Consider the following 20,445-nt stretch of genomic DNA (forward strand, 5'->3'; position numbering starts at 1 on the left):
TGTGTAATTTTAAACCAAGAGCGCTTTCCATGATTTAAGATGCTTTCGAGAGACAGAATATTGGAATTGGCAGCCGAAACTCAGGGATAAAACTGCCTGTGATCAAAGTGGGCAGAAAAGTTGCATACTTTGCATAACGTATTTGGGAAAAAAGAAAACGGATCATCTCTGATTTGCAACGTTTCCATGGTTCGGCCCGGCCACTGCCGTGTGGCTGGTTAAAACGATGAGTTCAGTTTTTTTTCTGCTGCTTGGTAATTCAGTCATGAGGCAGCTGTAGCAGAGTGGCGCAGCGGAAGCGTGCTGGGCCCATAACCCAGAGGTCGATGGATCGAAACCATCCTCTGCTAGCTTGTTTTTCTTCTGTTAGCAAAGTAGATTTTCTAATATATTAACTGAAGGCAAGACTTTGTGTTATTACATTTCAGTTTATAGTGTGTATTTCGTAAATGTTAATGTGTAGAAATGGCAGGTACGCATCTTACCTGCCTCTACCCATAGAGGACCAATACATAAAAAAAAATCTGAACACAAGGTGTGTTTTTGTAATCTGATACGTTACATCTAGACTTAACTGTTACGGTTAACACAATTAGAGTAAGTTATCATAACAATAGAGCTAAAAGAACATTTAAATAAATGCCAGTTAAATATGAGCCAAAAATGACAAAGTAGCCTCAGATTAGGACAACGGCACTATCGGTTAACTTTGTTTTTTAGTTCAAAATAATACAAAACAAATATCGTTTTGTTATTTGCCGAAACCCGGGATTAAACCATGGACCTTTAGATCTTCAGTCTAACGCTCTCCCAACTGAGCTATTTCAGCTTGACAAGACTAATGTTTCGAGATAGCATTCTTTTTGGGAATCGCCTTTTTGTCAATCCAGTAAACCTGTGAATTATGAGAAACGTTCAACAGCTCGGCAACACCATAATAGAATCCGATGCCTTACAAATGCGTTTTGAAACTCTTAAGTTTTCTCCCAAATGCGGTTCTCAACAAATGTTTTTTTTTTTTGTATTCCTTCCAGAGTAAGTCCAAAAGGCAAACACTGGAACTGGCTGCCTGAAAGTGCAGCGCTTGAACTGCCTCAACAAACGCTTAGCTCTAAAACGTGTACATTGAAAGTCTATTAACATCTTTAACACAATCATAATCCACAGGGTGATCAATAAAGTGGCTGCTGGCTTTGTTTAAATATTAACAAGATGTTTTCAGGATTCACGCGTATTCTGAGCAAGCACGATAGAATATGGTAGTGAAAGGACAAGCAAATAACAGGTTTATTGGCTCTGGTCTTGTATCATCACCCTGACTACTGTCTGTAAGAAAGTGGCATTAATAAAAACGTCATTATGCAAAGTTCCCAATGCGCAAATACGCAGCATATTTAAACTTCTTCACAATCTTAAATCTTCCCAAATGAATTTAAAATACTTACTGACAGGTACGGCCCTTTCCCAATGTAACACTCTGCTTTGTTTGAACACCTGGTGGGATATTATGTAGTAAAACACAATACTATTGTTCCCACTTTCTTTAGTACTACCAAAAATGCTAACCCTGGCACCCCTAGTGGCCTAATGGATTACACACTGGCTTCCTAAACCAGGAATCGTGGCTTCGAATCCCATCTGGAGTGAAATGGTATTATTAAAACGAACATTCTTATCATATTTTTTTCTTGGCATGTGATATTTTGTAGATCTTGTTATCTGCTATGTCCGCTCACGCTAGGCACTATGTGCTCGAGTGCGGTAGCAGCAGCCATGAAGTAAGTTCGTTTTTCAGTTGAAATAAATATCTGTTTTGTTTTTGTGTATGGGTGTTTTGAAAAGATCAGTTACATAGCTACGTATTTTGAAATAAAGATGTATTCATTATTATGAATGTTGGCAGACAGGATATTGTATTTATATTTCCCACGTGTGCTTGCCTTGTACAAATCTGATAGAGTTTCAACAAAGGCGTTTGACTTCGGTTCATTATTTAGACTATACTGCAATCTACAACATTACTGCGGGTGTCGTTTGCTTCTTTTGACAATAATATGGATGTTTTCACGGAAAACCGTGAGAGCATGTAGTCGTGGCCGAGTGGATAATGAACAAAAAGAACTGTCAGCACTGGGATTCGACCCCAAAAAAGAACTGTCAGTACTGGGATTCAACCCCAAAAAAGAACTGTCAGCACTGGGATTCGACCCCAAAAAAGAACTGTCAGCACTGGGATTCGACTCCAAAAAAGAACTGTCAGCACTGGGATTCAACCCCAAAAAAGAACTGTCAGCACTGGGATTCGACCCCAAAAAAGAACTGTCAGCACTGGGATTCGACTCCAAAAAAGAACTGTCAGCACTGGGATTCAACCCCAAAAAAGAACTGTCAGCACTGGGATTCGACCCCAAAAAAGAACTGTCAGCACTGGGATTCGAACCCAAAAAAGAACTGTCAGCACTGGGATTCGACCCCAAAAAAGAACTGTCAGCACTGGGATTCGACCCCAAAAAAGAACTGTCAGCACTGGGATTCGACCCCAAAAAAGAACTGTCAGCACTGGGATTCGACCCCAAAAAAGAACTGTCAGCACTGGGATTCGACCCCAAAAAAGAACTGTCAGCACTGGGATTCGACCCCAAAAAAGAACTGTCAGCACTGGGATTCGACCCCAAAAAAGAACTGTCAGCACTGGGAGTCGACCCCACGCTTCCAGGGTAACTGTGATCTGAACGCAGCGCCTGATACCGCTCAACCATCCTGAACTACACGCACAACTTTTCACAACACCGCACTACACTGCTGATCCTCCGATGTCTGACGCTGCAATAAATCACCTGGGGGGTGTGTGTACTTATTATTTTTCTGTTTATATTAAGGAGGGCGACCTTTTTCATCGCATTCTTTATGGGATCACAAGGAAATTCCCCTTACAGAAAGAAAATATACGACAAACAGAGCGATCGCTTCACGGTTAGAAACAAATCAGCACAGCCTGTTAGCAAATTAACTTTATCAAAAAACCACAAAGAAATCACATAAATGTTACAGATATATTTCGTAGACAGAACAGTTGTAATATAATTGAGTACATTTCTAAACAATCCGCTAGCAACAGACACACCATTTATATTAAACAAATTATTTATGTTTTAAAACAGCACATGTCGCAGTGGAAAAATAAAATACCGTGGTTTGAACTTGGAATATAACGTTCTTGAAAAGCACGCGACCTTAGCAATCATTTTTTAAGCTTACACCGAAGCCTGACCAGCTCCGATTTCCTCTTTGAAAATTTCTAGTTTCCTGTTTGATTGGTAGATACCATAGAATGGAATTGCATACAAGAGTGGCATGTAGCTTCCTTTTCTAAATCTCTGAACTCTGATAAACTGTAGTTCCTCATTTTAAATACAAAATAAATAAATGATTTAAACAAATGCACAGAGGAATAAATACATTTAGAAATAAATATTTTTAAATAAATAAAGAGAGGTGGATTTTAAAGCGACTGAATCAACGAGCTGAGACTACTTTTTGAAGAAATTGAAAACATACCTCTCGTCGAAATATTTGCTATTTAGTTAATGTATTTATTTTTCGAATTTACAAATGGCAGACTACATTGCCAATAAAATAAATAAATAAAATAAAAAACTGACAATCTGTATTGCTCGTATCAAGCTGCAATGTAGCCAATTAGAATCGCAGGCACAATTCAAGGGGAATTAGCTCAAATGGTAGAGCGCTCGCTTAGCATGCGAGAAATAGCGGGATCGATGCCCGCATTCTCCAAATAGTTTTAATGTATCTGTGTATTTAGTCCCAACGCACTATGGAGATAAATACAAAGTGTGACAATTCTTTGTAACAGAGACGCCCGGCCTACATGGTATTTTAAAGCACAGTCTGCTAATTTGTAATATTCCCGACTGAAAAACTGCAGTGCGCCCTCCATCGTATGCCTTCCGAGAAACACAAAGGGAGATTTTTTATATATTTTTTAGCAATTGAACAGTTTGTGTTAATTGATAATAAATATAAATGGTTTGAAGTTTGCTTTCATTTGTAATGTGTTTGTGATGAAATATCAGTTTTTGTGGTTCAATTACAAATCATTGTGCTGTATACTAGCTACTGTTGTATGTCCATAATTTTTCAGCTTCCCATATGGTCTAGCGCTTAGGATTCCTGGTTTTCACCTAGGCGCCCCGGGTTCGACTCCCGGTATGGGGACGTCGTGGCATTTTGTTACAGAACTGTGGTCTTGTGTAATGTGTTTTCATTATGATATAAAGCTACAGTTACTTGAAATATATACAGAATGATGCAAATGTATTTGACTCTATTCACATCCCCTCACATTTAAAATCCTCCACAGGTTGGGTGCCTCTCAACTCAGATTAAGGTTGATACTGTATAAATGCAGAACCAATTGTTCCAGATGGTTGAGACTATTCATTTTTAAATACATGTAATTCGATTTTTGTATTGGTATTATTTGTATTGAGGCTGGGAGGCTGCAGTTGTTTCTACGCGACAATGAATCTGGAATAACATTCTTAGGGTTCGTGTCATACGACTTTGTGTCATCAAAGCTGTTTCTGGTGACGTTCAGTGGATTATATTTGGAATCTTTGGGTTCTGTCGTTGTCACTTACAGTATTTTCTCAAATAACACAAATTAATAGCTCAGTTGGTTAGAGTGAAAGAAACGTGCACTAGTCAGCCTGGCTAGCTCAGTCGGTAGAGCATGAAACTCTTAATCTCAGTGTCGTGGGTTACTGGTCATTGTCATATAGCAATGGCTATTGTAAAATGCATGCATCGTTTATAGCTATAACGATATTGAAATAAATAATCTTACTTTTTTGGGTTGGCTTCAATCCGTTTCTTTTTTTACACTTGTCATTACATCTTTCATGGAGCAACAGTTGGTATGTGCGTAATAAACCCAATCGGGCCTTGATACAATAGACAACCCTAGTCTGTGCTGAAATAAATAATGTGGTTTTCTAGTGCAGAAAACGTAGCTTGTCAAGATGGCCGAGTGGTTTAAGACGCCAGACTCAAGGACACTGTCTTTCCAAAGAATTGTATGTTCTGGTCTCTGAATGGAGATGTGGGTTCAAATCCCACTGCTGACAGCTCAATTTTACTTATTTTTAAAAGGAATAAATGTGTTCATTTTACTATAAAAGATTGTTTCAAGGAAATCTTTGGATGACTATCTATGCCAAAATTAAAAAAAAAATACATAGAGAAATAAATGTTGAAATAAATGTTGAAATATTCATTTATTTCTCCACTTTTATTCAAGACACCCATGTTGTACACTTGCTTTTAATCTATACCTAATCCTTACCCGCCGTACCATATTTACAGTATTTGTTGTGCTTGACTCTGTATTATTGCAGCAAATGCTGATTGTCCCTTTTAAATGTTTGAAATATGAGATTTATCAATACATTTTTTCAGAGTATGATACTTATGAAACCACAGTGATTGCTTTGCAAGTTACTGTTTCTTTTAAATAAGTAAAATAAGCAGAATAATGTATCATGTATACAAATTCTTTCAGGGCCTTCATGGTGGATAAGGACCTGAAACTAATCAAATCAATAAAAGAAGTCTTCCCTCAATCAAGCATTCTGCTCTGCTGGTTCCATGTAACACAGGTAATGTATATTGTGACACGTTCTGAGAGTTTAACATAGAAGTTTAATGTGATAACACTTGAATTTACATGGCCAGCTGAAGTGAAGTACAATAGCCTCCTGCCCACCACTCATCCCGGTCCAAATAAGTTTGGAAAAGCCCATCTTGTTTAAAATGTTTCACATTTAAGGATAAGAGTGCCTGCATTGCGCCCAACATGTCTGGTGATTAAGGGGTTTGTTGTTCAGGCTGCCTCAAAACGGTTTTGAAATTCTAATGCTCTCGATTTTTTTCAACTAAGAGGAATGGCATGCACTGTCTGTTTGTGCCATAACTGTTTAGGCAGTTCAGAGATGGATAACGAAGAAAGATTCAGAGATAAGTGGGCCAAGTTTGAAGGAGGAGTGGAATAAAGTAATGGCCTTGATGTTTCAGTTGATGCACTGCACAACAGTAAGTTTGCACATGCTTTTAAACCAATATTTTCACCAGCAGTAGACTACCACTAATTACATCCTAAAGTTGACATCCAACAATAACATGTATTGTGTGAATGTTTATCCTGAAAGGTAACTGAATGAATGTCACAGGTGTACAGTGATTTCCTTTTTCCCTGCAGGAGTCACAGTTTCAGGAGGTTTTTTCATCTCGCTGCAGGAATGTCCATCCTAAGGCAGCCAATTACATTAAAGACAATTGGATTACATGTGGTCAGATGTGGTCGTCCTTTGGAAGGCGGTTCTTCCATGAGGACAGTGAAACAAATAATTTAACTGAACGGTAAATAATTGTGAGCATACTGCTGTCAGAACTTTTGGTTTGAGATTAATATTGCTAGTTGATTGCAGCCTTACCTGATGACTTCCATGAAATCTAGTTAAATGTATACTTATAATTTCAGATTTTTTCTCACTGTGAAATATCAGTTTCTGAATGGGTATGCCAACCACCGACTGGATGATCTACTACTATTACTGTGTAGACGTGTTATGGAGTATTACAGGTATGTTGTTTACTATGTAGTAAGATTCAGGTTAGTATATACATAAATTATGTTATGTTTCAAACAAGTGTTATTTTGTCTTATATACTGTAGATACCTTGATAGGCTACAGGAAGCTGGACGTTTGACCAACCCTGCCCAGTCCCTGACCACATTCCGGCGCCTCCTCAAGACTCACCTCTTCAGACAGCACCTGTAGAACTCCTCTGTTTTCCCCCTTGGACACTTATCCCCCTTCCTTAAATGTGCTTTACTTGCTCTTATCTGCCCCCTATTTTACTGCATTTAATCCTGTACGTTAGAGTACTGTAATCTGCCAAGTGTTTAATCTGTAGTATTTTGTATTTAATTATATCCTGATGTAACTATCACTGACACTGTTATCTGCTGTATTATTGAATCATATTTTGTCATACTTGTTGGAACCAAAGTCATTGTATTTATCTTGCTCTTAATTGTATTATTACTTGTACGTGATTCTTGAAATGTATTTGTTTACGACTGTAAGTCGCCCTGGATAAGGGCGTCTGTTAAGAAATAAATAATAATAATAATAATATTTGTTGGAAAACGGTCTGGAACTGAAGTAAAGTATTTTTTAAATACAGTGCTATTTGAGTATTTAAAATATGGTTATCTTCAAAATTAAAATGCCAGCAACGGTGTGTTAATTTAACGAAGCGCCTAACGCCGCTCGGAACGTTCGCATTTTTAAATCCTAACGGTCTCTGCTCAGCTGAGTGGAATGTTCACGAGCCGGTTGCCTAGCAGCGTCTCCCCCTCCTTCTCTGCCCCGCCCTCTTGCCCTCTCTCGTTGCTCCAGCTAGGAGTTCAAATTTATCTTCGTTATATTAGCACTATTCTTTACTAACTTTTACAAATTAGCTTATTAGGGGCTTCGTGTTTTTAAGATGGTTCAGGTGCAGTCCGGGCAGACTGACTGGAGCATCATTACAGTATACCGCACTGCGCTCAGCTTTGTGTGGCGGCTGATACACAAAATAATGAACGACTGTTTAATGCTAAATATGTATCTGGTATTCTAAGTATTATCTACAATTAATAACCCAACTATATTCATATTCAGAATGTAATACAGTATTAAGACAGGGTCCAGTATTAGAAATAAATAAACATGCTTTAAGAGAAAAAGCACTGATGTTTATTGACCATTCCCATCCATTCTCTATATGTTTCTACATTGTGGTTGCACAGGGACAAGGGACTCAGTGATGTTAAAAAAAGACTAGAGCCCACATTTAACCAATAAGAAAGGAAGGGGGGAGAAATGCATTGCCTGTGTGCAGTACCTTACACTTCTCTATTAAATGTCATTTGCCATGTGTCTGCCCAGTTTTGAATGCTGTCTCGAATCGGCTCTGCTTTCCAAGCAACCTCCTGACGACTTCTGTAGACATAGCGATCACGTGGCAATTTGAGAACTCTAGATCTCTGTTATCACCCACCAGGAGCACTCAGATTGGTGACCATGTTCACTATACAGTTTATTATTTGGGATGCAACCCATTATTATTGTTACCTCCGTGGTTTACACATTGCTCTGTATTGCCAGAATTTTATCGTTTGGTCGCCAGACCGGGATTACAAATAAAAGAGCCCTTTTCCAAACGGATTCCAGATTCTGGTTGTGATTATTCCTGCACTGCATCGCCTCTGCACCTGTTCTCACTAAGCAGCCACTTTGACACAGTCCCACCACTCATTTTTTTGGACTAGCTGTAGTAGTTCAAAGCTTTAGTTATTTTAAAACAAAACCAGACGATAAGGTGTATTTTGTAAGATAACTACAACATGATTAAAACAGGTTCCACTCAGATTTGAACCCGGATCACAAGTCCAGAGTGCTAACCATTACACCATGGAACGACCCATACAGATCCCCCATTGCAGGGACTTTTGTCAATTTTGCTTTTATTTGAAATGGTTTTAATGTATTATGGCTGGAGCTGTCCTATGTAACAGGTGCTGAAACCACATCCGTTCATCTTTCAGGGACAGGTTTCCTGGGAGCCATTGTTTAAACTGCAAGCAAATGTGCATAATCACGCTCTTAAGGACAGGTTAGAGGCTTCTATACCTGTCCTGTTCTGTGAAAAACAGGGAGTGTTCCACGCTATGGAGCCGACTGGAAAAGGAGTGCATGTATTAAAACAATCTGGAAGCAACTGGTTTAACTTGCTGGGGTGACTAAACTTTTATTAGGTCATTGACTCACACAAAGTGGCTCAAAGGATAATATAAATCAATTAGAGTCTCCCAGCCAATTAAAACGCTGAATTCATAAAGATGGCAATACATCTTTTAGGGGAATTTTTTCAGATCTTTGCTCTTTGAAAATATTCACGATAAATTGAGTGAGTCGAACCTGTCTCTTATGGCATGAGAATATCTCTCCACAACCTTAAAAGGAGAAAACACCAAACACAAACTGCACTACACTCTGTGACCACAAGAGGGAGAGAGAGAGTAATAAAATGATGCTCTTTAATCCAGAGCAGTGGTTCTTAACCTGGGGTCCTCAGAGACAGTCCAGGGGGTCCACAGGAAAAAACTGGAAACTTTTCACTCAACATTAGCAATGTGCAAAATCAAAATGTTTGCTTCTTGAATGGATTTGATTTCACAAAGTTTATGATTGATCTGTTAAACTGCAGCTCTGATTTTAATATTTTACAATTAATAATTATTTATACTGTGTAACAAAGCTACATAATCACAGCTGTGGCTAAGATGAATTGTTTGAGAGAAGGGAGAAGAGAGAGAAATAGCTGTGTTTGTACAAACTCAACACAAAGAAAACTATAAGCTATTTTTTCTATTTGTTTGCAAGATAAAACTTTTTTTCTGTTTATTTCCGAGTGGCAAAGAAACTGCATCAGCTGAAAATGAGTTTAAACTTAAGAGCACTGCTTGGCTAGAAGTGGCTGCTGTGCCAAGGAAGACAATTTGCATAGAAAAGACGCTTTGCATTGGCAGCACATGCTTCAGTGCTCTGGGAGTGTTTATAGCCCTGTGAGTTTAACACTTCATGATTGAGAGCTGCCCTTCATGGCAACAGAATCCACAACAACAATGACTTTTATCAACATCTTCATCTGGGCACTTGTCATCTGCACTCAAGGTAGGATTCATTTAGAAAAAACATGTTTAAAAATCTATTTGTGGGACAATTCTTAATATATAAATATTAAAAGTAAAACAGGCAAACTGGAAAAAAGGCTTGAAATGTAATGTGATTTAATCATTTAATTCAATCATTTACTTTAATTTTCTATTTTATTATTTTCAGAATCCAGTGGACAGTATACTGTGACTCAGACTCCAGCAGTGAAATCTGTTCTCCCAGAAGACACTGTCGCTATGAGCTGTAAAGTCAGCACCGCAGTGTACAGTAACAACTGGCTAGCCTGGTACCAACAGAAACCTGGAGAAGCTCCCAAACTCCTGATCTCTGCTGCAAGTACCCTTCAGTCTGGGATCCCAACTCGTTTCAGTGGCAGTGGATCTGGGACTGACTTCACTCTGACCATCAGTGGAGTCCAGGCTGAAGATGCAGGAGATTACTACTGTCAGAGTTTACACTACCCCAGCAGTAGCTGGGTGTTCACACAGTGCTACACACCCGTACAAAAACCTCCCTCAGCAGGACTGCAGGTGAACATTGTTCATTTTCTGATGTTTAAATACAAGCTGAAAATAAAGTAAACCAAACATTTTACTTCTCTATCAGTAAATGTATTTTTATAAATAAATTGCAGATTTAACTTCAAATTGTATTATTTACTATTTTTTCATTTTACTCTTTTAATGATTCCACTTCATCAGCAACACATTCTATATACAAACAGAAGGATGTTTATTTTTTAAAACAATTGAACTGTATGCATATTGAGATTGATTTATTTATGATCCACTGGACAACATATTAAAAAAGAAGTCCAGCAAACAGCAAAGCCCAGTACTGCAGTGATGTGTAGTTACACTGTCTGACTCTGTGGAGTCCAGCTTGAGATTTTTCATTGTGTCAGTCTGATGTGTTTTAATGGATTTTCAAAACTAATATTAATACATAAATGAATAACATCGAACTTGAACATTTTGTTAAGATGAAAATCAAGATACAAATTACTGTTAATTACAATGAACAAACCATGTCATTTGAAATATGTTAACACTGTATTGATATACCTCAGATTATAACTTCTTATAATAAAAAATAAAGTGTCTAAATTTAAATAAAAATCAATAAATGAGGAATTCATACATTTCGGAGTGAATTCTTATTTTTTATTAAGGAGCAGCACATCAGCGTTATTGAAGGCAGTTTATTCTTCATTGTCTTGCCTCCTGTATCATCCTTGTTACCCACCTGGTCTCCTTCATTCCTTATGTGTGCAGCAGCTCCCTGGCACACATGTCTCAACACTTATGGGCCAGTTCATTGTGAACAGGCAGATTTCTAATGCCCCTCCTAGAGAGCAGGAAAGCACTGAGAGGCTAAACATAAAACTACAGGAAGGATAATCTAACTGTACTGTGAGTCACCCAACCCTATCAAGTCCCACCTGTGTTCACAGCTCAGATCTCATAGAACTGTCTGTGACACTTATTGAAACAGAAGTGCAGCGCTTAGAACACATATACAAATAGAACTAATCCACTCTTCTATTAAACTGTGAACTTAGTGTTTGATTGAATCCCCCTCTGTGTTTGTATAGCCAGGAAACAGGCATCAGTGCCCTGCCAAGCTGCACACACTGCCATCATTCACACTGACCACAAGAGGGAGCCAAAGCACCACTGCTGTCCATAATATAATACCAGTACAGTAATAAGTCAATTGAAATAGGCAGCAGTTACCTCCCCAGTAAGCCCAGTTCTCCCATTGTTCACACAAGGCTCCTCACACCCAGTCATCTAAACACTACAGTGTGGTCTGTGTCTGGAGGAAGGAGCTGCTCACAGTGATGCATGCTGGGAAACACTGACTCTAATATCTCAACATCTGCAACTTCCACCCCTGCCAGTGAATATTAAAGAATGTTAAAATGTCCCTTTAGCAGGCCAGCATTTTAAACACAATGATTCTCCCCGTGCTCTCCTCTCTGAGAGTTGCTGTAAGCTGTCTGTCCCACACCCCAGTTATTCCTGCAGACTCACATCAGTGTGTGTCAGCATAGAGGTTACAGCATGTCATTCCACCAGCATGGGAAGGGATTTCTGTTGCAATTCCACAGCCCAGCAGCACAGACTGCACTACCATCTGTGACCACAAGAGGGAGGGAGAGAGAGAGTAATTTCACAGCCTAGCAGCACAGACAGGGATCTCACATTTTTTCAGCTTGCTGCTTTATAGGGAAGTGTTCTGAGAAATCTTCCTGAAGTATAGCTTCACGCAGAATGGTGCACTGGGTTTGAGCTCCTACTTGGCATCGTGTAATGTTGACTCAAGCAGTTCCATTTTATTGTTAGCCATCTATTGGTAGTAGTGTAGAATTGGATCTTCATTATCATTGCCTTGTATTACCTGATTGATAGAACTAGCAAGGTCTTGGCATGTGTCACACTGGCCAAGGCAGCATTTCATCTGCCAGTTGCAAAGTGACCCAATGACCAGGAGATTTCCATTGAGGATATTTTGACAAACCTTTTTCAAACCATCTAGTAGCATCTCTGTGTTCTCATGGTAACGACAGACAGACAGGTTGCACGTGCACAGGGTGCAATGCTGCAGACTTGTTTTGATGTTCTGATTTTTTCAATCAGGATATTCATTCTTGAAGAGGTGGTGAGCTTCAAGAACCGTCATCAGGAGCACTTTTTTGTGCATTCTTTTTTTTGTGCATCCTCTCTTCTGATAGTGATGCAGTCTTTTCATCCAGGCAGCTGACGGGACACACAATCAATCTCATAGAATGCACAAACCTGACATTCTGTTTCACTAACTTCAGCTCTTTGTGTGGAAGCGTGCTTATCTACCAGAGCCAAACCAAATTGAGTTGCCAGTTTCTTTACCATGACACTTTTCTTCCTGGGGCTCTTTGGAAGTGCCCGGTTTACTCCACTTACTGCCTTCCCTAGTGACTGAGCTGAAAAGAGAACTTTTGACGGTGAGTTTGTCAAATGATTCTCATTAAGTTGTGGTTCTGGTTCATGTCATTTTGAAAGATTTCTCCTATACTTTCTCATTGTTTCTTTGCTCTTTTCTGCTTCCCTTTTCTTCCTCCCTATACTCCACTTGCATGCTTTCTGCTGCTCTCTGTTCCTCTGTTTCATCCCTACTCTTTTCTCTTCTCACATCCTTGCATGATATGCACGCATTCTTTCTGCTGCAGGTACTGGAAGCATTTTCCAACTTTAATCTAGATAAAAGAAAAACAGACGGCTGTTTCAGCCAATAAAAACATTGAATTCAATACATCTTTCAGAGGATTTTTTTTTATATTCTTTACTTTTTTAAATGTTCACAGTAAGTTGAGGCAGCTGAGAGTCTTATGGTATGAGAATCTGTAGCAGCACAGACCGCACTACACTTTGTGAACACAAGAGGGAGAGAGAGTAATAAAATGATGAGCAGTGGTTCTTAACCTGGGGTCCTCAGAGACAGTCCAGTGGGTCCACAGGAAGAAACTGGAAACTTTTCACTCAACATTAGCAATGTGCAAAATCAAAATGTTTGCTTCTTGAATGGATTTGATTTCACAAAGTTTATGATGAATAGGTTAACCTGCAGGTCTGATTTTAATATTTTACAATTAATGATTATTTATACTGTGTAACAAAGCTACATAATCACAGCTGTGGCTAAGATGAATTGTTTGAGAGAAGGGAGAAGAGAGAGAAATAGCTGTGTTTGTACAAACTCAACACAAACAAAAATATAAGCTATTTTTTTCAGAGTGGCAAAGAAATTGCATCAGTTAGAAGAGTTTAAACTTAAGAGCACTGCTTGGCTAGAAGTGGCTGCTGTGCCAAGGAAGACAATTTGCATAGAAAAGACACTTTGCATTGGCAGCACATGCTTCAGTGCTCTGAGAGTGTTTATAGTCCTGTGAGTTTAACACTTCATGATTGAGAGCTGCCCTTCATGGCAACAAAATCCACAACAACAATGACTTTTATCAGCATCTTCATCTGGGCACTTGTCATCTGCACTCAGGGTAAGAATCATTTAGAAAAACACTTTTAAAAAGAAAAAAAAATCTATTTGTGGGAGAATTCTTAATGTACAGTTTAAGTGTTCAATTTAAACAGGAGTAACTGAAAAAAGGCTTGACATTTAATATGTGTTTTCATAATTCAATTCACTTGTTTATTATAATTTTCTATATTATTTATTATTTTCAGAATCCAGTGGACAGTATACTGTGACTCAGACTCCAGCAGTGAAATCTGTTCTCCCAGGAGACACAGTCGCTCTGAGCTGTAAAGTCAGCAGCGCAGTATATGGTAACAACTACCTAGCCTGGTACCAACAGAAACCTGGAGAAGCTCCCAAACGCCTGATCTATAGGGCAAGTAACCTTCAGTCTGGGATCCCAACTCGTTTCAGTGGCAGTGGATCTGGGACTGACTTCACTCTGACCATCAGTGGAGTCCAGGCTGAAGATGCAGGAGATTACTACTGTCAGAGTTACCACGAACCCAGCAGTAGATATGTGTTCACACAGTGCTACACACCCATACAAAAACCTCCCTCAGCAGGACTGCACAGCGACTGCACTGCTGCAGCTGGGACCTACTGCAGGTGCTGAGGGTGAAGGCAATGAAATGGGACCCGGCCTGTGGAGGAGCTCAACTGCACCAAACACACTGAGCTCAATAACAACACACAGTTACATGGAGGTATGGATTCAATATTAGTCTATTTAAACAAACTGATTTTGTTGTGACTACAGGGTCATCTAGTAATGTAGTGATGATACCATCTATTCTAAATTCTGAAACATCATTCAGTTATTCCAAGAATTGTAAAAATGACACTCATGTTTTTCATATCTGATTCTCATATGAAGATGTCCATGAATCCTGGGCTGGGTTGCACCAGCTGTGTGTAAGTTCTTACTTAGCTTAGTTATAACGTAAGTCTTAATAACTTTAATTTGACACATTACTACATTGACACTAGTTGCACCAGGTCAGATAGTTCTAACACAAGGCTTAGTTGTTTTTTAAAATGTATCCATACCTTTGAGTGGGTGTAATCTATTCGTAGAATCACATTTCCAGACGGCTCGGCAGCTGTTGCTGCTTCTCTTTCATGCTGATTTTAACAGAGTTTTTCAGCGTCAGCATATCTTGCGAGGCCACATACATCCTCTTGACAGTTAAGATATTGACATTGATGCCGTTTTAGACGGGAGAATATTCTGATCACTGATTGTGTGTGTGTATATAATCAGGCACTGTCACATGTCATGTATATATTGCAATATTTATAACACATTCATAATATTCACTTGAATTCCCTACATCACAGACTCCCCACTAATTCAGTCTCATTCCAAATGAAAGAAAGCTGGTTTGTTCCAATCTTTCTCAAAACAACATGTCAATACAAGAGCCACGTGTTTCTAAGTGAGCTGGGATTGCCATGGCAATGGAGTGTGATCAGTCACTGTGTGTGCCCTTTCACACACATCAATCAATCAATCAATCAATCAACAAAGAAATCAATACATGAGTTTTCTACCTTTTCCCCTGGCTTGTTAAATATTAGCATGACTGAAATCATGAAAACACACTCGTAGCAGTTCAAGGTACATCTTGGAAAGACCTGTGAAAGACAGTGAAGTAGATATTCCATTTAGAAGAGTAAGAAGCTGTCAAAATGAGAACAATGAAAAGACAAATGACAGGTCCATTAGTTGTACAGCAGCAGCAACACATGGGGAGGTATAACACTAGGGTTAGGGGTAGGGCACTACATACCCTTTAATTCTCAATAGGATTGAAATAATGAAACAAACACAAACATTATTGTCAGTTTAGACAGACACACAGATTAGACAGCAGTGATATACTGAGAGCTTTGACTGGGGTAAAAATAGAAGAAAACAGTAAAAGTGGCCCAACCCTATGAAGCCCCACTGGTGCTCACGGCTCAGATCTCATCTAACTGCCTGGGACAGGATTTGTATAAAGGAAGGTGCTTTGCATACCTGTGCCTGCCTCACTGCTCTACACAACAGCTAGAATAACTGCACTGCTCCATTGCTAAGGGTTTTTAAAGCTGACAGTTGAGCCCTTTCACAGTCGCTGAGACACACAGAGAACATGGCTCCACTGGGGCTCCTCCTCTGCACACTGGCACTCTTTGCTCATGGTATGAAATCCTCATTATTATTAATTATTATTAATATCAGCGCTTCCTCAGCACACAGTGGAATGCAGTTAATGGATGAGGCTGTTGACTCGGTGGGTTGATGTTCTGTGTTTTTGTTTTCAGAATCCAGCGGTCAGATTGTCCTGACTCAGAGTCCCACAGTGGAGTCTGTCTGTATAGGAGGGAGTGTCACTCTGAACTGCAGATCCAGTAGCTCTGGTTTTACCAGCAGTCTAGCCTGGTATCTCCAGAAACCCGGAGGAGCTCCTAAACTCCTCTTCTCTTCACTGAATAACCGAGTCTCTAGAGCTCCAGCTCCATTCACTGACAGCAGCTCAAGAACAAACTTCATGCTGACCATCAGTGGAGTCCAGGCTGAAGATGCAGGAGATTACTACTGTCAGCAGCACTATAGCTTCCATTCATTTGATCTGCAAGAGACACACTGCAGGTATTAATACTGACCACAAGAGGGAGCCAGAGCACCACTGCTCTCCATAATGTAATAACACAGTAATACGACAATTGAAATAGGCAGCAGTTACCTCCCCAGTTCTCCCATTGTTAGCACAAGGCTCCTCACACACAGTCATCTAAACACTAGTGTGGTCTGTCTGGAGGAAGGAGCTGCTCACTGTGATGCATGCTAGGAAACACTGACTCTAATAGTGTGGCAGCAGTGTGGAGTAGTGGTTAGGGCTCTGGACTCCTGACCGGAGGGTTGTGGGTTGTGGGTTGTTGGTTGAATCCCAAGGGGGGGGGGGTTAGTCCCTTTCATTGTAACTATCAAAACATATCAAATACTGACACTTTTGGAGGAAAACAGTCAGTTGATATAAATGATATGTGGTCCAGTTACCATACCAGGTACCTATTGCTGTTGTTTTTCAGCTCTGATGACTGGTGCTGAACTGAGCAACCAAGAACTCCAGAAAAATCGTACCTTCTTATACTGGACCATGCAAATACACAGGTACAGTGAACTTGTTAAAGGATTGTCAGTATTACCATTAAAAATGTAGGAATAAAGGTTCTAAATTATTATCGCAATTTTCTCTGAAATTCCACACAGGAGTTGGTAGCAGTGTTTGATTTTTATAATCTTTCATAAATAATTATAAGGTAGCTGCATTTCTTAATTACAAATACACAATTAATTAATATTACATTTCGCAATCAAGGGATGATATAATGCGCAAGGATACTTGTCTTTCATAAGAGTTGAAATAAATTATAGCGCTTTGAGATTATATATGTTACTATCGGATTGTTTAGAAATGTACTTAATTATATTACAACTTTTCTAAAAAAGAATGTTATCTCGAGAAAGGAGGCTTGTCAAGCCGAAATAGCTCAGCTGGGAGAGCGTTAGACTGAAGATCTAAAGGTCCCTGGTTCGATCCTAGGTTTCGGCAAACAGCAAGAATTTTTTTTGTTTTATATTATTTTGAACTAAAAAACTGAACACATTTCCTTCTTCAGTGTAATTGGAGGAAATAATAACATAGCAGAGTGCCGTTTTCTCATGTGATTAAGGAATGCATAAAGCACCGTCCCTGGGTGGGTTTGCACCACCAACCTTTTGGTTAATAGCCGAACGCGCTAACCGATTGCGCCACAGAGACCAACCTGCTCAGTCGAAACTGAGACCACATCTAAGAAGAAAGCAACACTGGGCAAGAAAGTCTGTAATCACAATTACATGTATTCAAACCAATGCAAGCAAACCAAGCCATTTATATTTATTCCCAAATAAGACAAATTCTTTCATTGCTACAAAAAATATAAAAAATCTCCGCTTCTCGGAAGGCATACGATGGAGGGCGCACTGCAGTTTGTCAGCCTGGGGAATATTACAAATTAGGAGACTTTGCTTTAAAATACACATGTAGGGCAGGCGACTCTGTTAAAAAGAATTGTCACAATTTGTAATTATCTCCATAATGCGTTGGGACTAAATACGCAGATACATTAAAACTATTTGGAGAATGCGGGCATCGATCCCGCTACTTCTCGCATGCTAAGCGAGCGCTCTACCATTTGAGCTAATTCCCCTTGAAACATGCCTGTGATTCTCATAGGCTACATCGCAGCTTAATATGAGCAATTCAGATTGTCTTATTGGCAATGTAGTCTGCCATTTGCAAATTCAAAAAATAAATTAACTAAATAGCAGATATTTCGACTACAGGTATGTTTTCAATTTCTTCAAAAAGTAGTCTCAGCTCGTTGATTCAGTCGCTTTAAAATCCACCTCTGTCCCGATGCAGCAGCGCTGTGTGCTGTGGCTTGAGCTTGTTTGATGAGGCAGGCAATGCAAAAATGCCAAAACTTGCTTTTGTATCACACGACAAGCTTAAGGTATGCTTTAACGGCTTGGCTGTCTCAAGTTAGTTTGTATTGTTAATGGAACACCTCGTTGTTGCCCAGTCATTGTATCATATGAAGTAGAGCTTGCCAGTTGGGGCCGACGGTCTGCCAATAAAAGTTAAGTCTATATTTGAAAGGGTCATTTCTAGAGAACATAAGAACATTTTAAATAGGCCTTGACTAATATTTCACTGGTTGCCTACGAGGGCTTGAGAGGCGAAAATTGGGAGTGAGATATTAAGAATGATTTCTCCGGTTGCTTAGAAGGCTTGAGAGGGGCGAGACATTTGAGAGTTTAAGAGTGAGAGGAGTTTGAGAGGGATGGAGAGATTGAGGGCTGGAGTTTGGGAATGGTGCTTAGTAACATTGAGGTTAGATACTGATAGCAGGACAACATAGGGGGACGAAGAGTTTTCCCTTCTCGTCGGGTCAGGCAGCATGCTCTGGCCGCTAGGTGATGTAGAGAGGGAGACACAAGAAGAGCAAAGGATTAGATATAAACACTTTCTGCTGGGTCAGGCAGCATCCTCCGACTGCTGGGTGGGGAACGGAGGAGGAACTGGTGCTGTATACCTGAGAGATCATTCCTGATGGAGGAAGGGGCCAGGTTAAGGGATAGCATGAGGTCTGTCATAAAGGCAAGGAGGTGCTGAAGGTTTTAGGAGGTGAGAGAGATACGAATCTGGGCACAGAATGTGGTGAAGAAAGACCAGGCAGTAGAATAAGAAGAGCAAGTGGAAGGGGCGAAGGCAATGCTCCCTGAAGCTGCAGGCCGACTCGGGGAGGCTAAAGAGTGTGGAGTTTAATGGAACACCAGCTGATTGAAAGGAGGAACTTGCCGCGGGTTGGGGTCTGCTTCTGGGACCGGGCTGTGAATGGTTCACAAGACCTCATGGTTGAAATGGCTTAACGCTCCGAGTCTATTCATTGTATTCCCCTTGATGTCCTGGTAACTGTTGCCTTTTTTTCCCACTGGTAAATCACTGATGCTGTCATGATAAATTCACAGGGTGCACTCTGTTCCTTCAGGAGTCCTGCAGAGGAAGTGCTTCACAAGAGCAGTTAAACATAGTACTTCCATGGTCAGGTTATTGAATAGACAGAGCAGCCTTTTCTGAGGGTAGAGATTAAAGAGTGAAGGATGTCTATTGATATAGGGAGCCAGGAGGGAGCAGCAGGGAGGGTGGGCTCTTGAGGATCTCTCTGAGTGTCAGCAAACTGATGGGATGGATAGGTGTGTTGGAGAAGGGACGGAGATGAGGCGGCAGAAATACTGAATTCCGGAGATGTAGGCTTTAACGGTAGTGGGGGCTAAGTGAAGAGAATCCCTTGCATGGGCGATGGAGGCTACAATCCGCTGTTCATTAAATTGGAATGGGATGTATTTTGTTTTGAGTGCAGAAAGTTGTAAATGTTTTCCATCCAGTGGTAAATGAAGATTTGGTCGCTGGGGCTAAGGCTGTGGCCATGTAGTGATGAGCAGATTGCAGAAGACTGGAGAGTGTTGTATTTAGTTGAACGACAGATGTTGGTGTTGTAGAGTTTGATGAGGGCTGAAGTGGCAGCTGGACCTGAACAAATATATGAAATCGACTGCCGAGTTGTTTCTGGAAACAAAGGCAGAGAGATGAGATGCAGACCATCCTCTCTTAGTTAATATGGGATTGATCAGCGGTTTGCTATCATCATGTCTGTTTGGAATGGAAAAGGTGAACTCATAAATCAGAGATTTGGCTTTCACAACTCCAGTCATTCTCCAAATAGTGGAACTCCTTAATTCATAAATCAAACAGATTTCCAGTCTCGTACCATGTGTTAAAGCTTGTAGTATCTGAGAGGATGAGCGGACATATGACTAAATTGCGATAGAAAGTTTGGAGTGTGTGAGATTCGCAGCGATAGCAAATCAGCTTAAATTATGTAGAGCTTGTGGTGTTATGCTGCCATCTAGAGGTTGCGATTGGAATTGAAACTACTGGCTTCAGTGAAGCAGGGTAGCATATATTTGGTTAATGCGATTAAAATCCTCGTCTGTGTATAAAACATTTGCTTTAGAACAGTTAGTGAT

The 20,445-nt window shown here is 40.0% G+C and overlaps 2 non-coding genes and 1 gene segment (V, D, J or C); 2 read left to right on the forward strand and 1 right to left on the reverse strand.

Annotated features, from left to right (window-relative positions):
* Positions 1-9,686: 9,686 nt before the first annotated feature.
* LOC131703178 (Ig kappa chain V region K29-213-like) lies at positions 9,687-10,351 on the forward strand (the record flags this gene model as incomplete). The annotated part of the segment is given in 2 exon segments: positions 9,687-9,803; positions 9,972-10,351. Coding segments are annotated over 2 exon segments (453 nt in total), but the record flags the coding sequence as incomplete, so codon positions are not given.
* A 6,998-nt stretch (positions 10,352-17,349) lies between these two features.
* On the forward strand, positions 17,350-17,422 carry trnaf-gaa (transfer RNA phenylalanine (anticodon GAA)). Its single transcript has one exon. It is a non-coding gene; the product is annotated as a tRNA-Phe (tRNA).
* Positions 17,423-17,558: 136 nt separating this feature from the next.
* trnan-auu (transfer RNA asparagine (anticodon AUU)) lies at positions 17,559-17,632 on the reverse strand. Its single transcript has one exon. It is a non-coding gene; the product is annotated as a tRNA-Asn (tRNA).
* Positions 17,633-20,445: the final 2,813 nt, after the last annotated feature.

The sequence above is a fragment of the Acipenser ruthenus genome, chromosome 32 (genome assembly GCF_902713425.1).
Source record: "Acipenser ruthenus chromosome 32, fAciRut3.2 maternal haplotype, whole genome shotgun sequence".
NCBI classification, from domain to species: Eukaryota; Metazoa; Chordata; class Actinopteri; order Acipenseriformes; family Acipenseridae; genus Acipenser; species Acipenser ruthenus.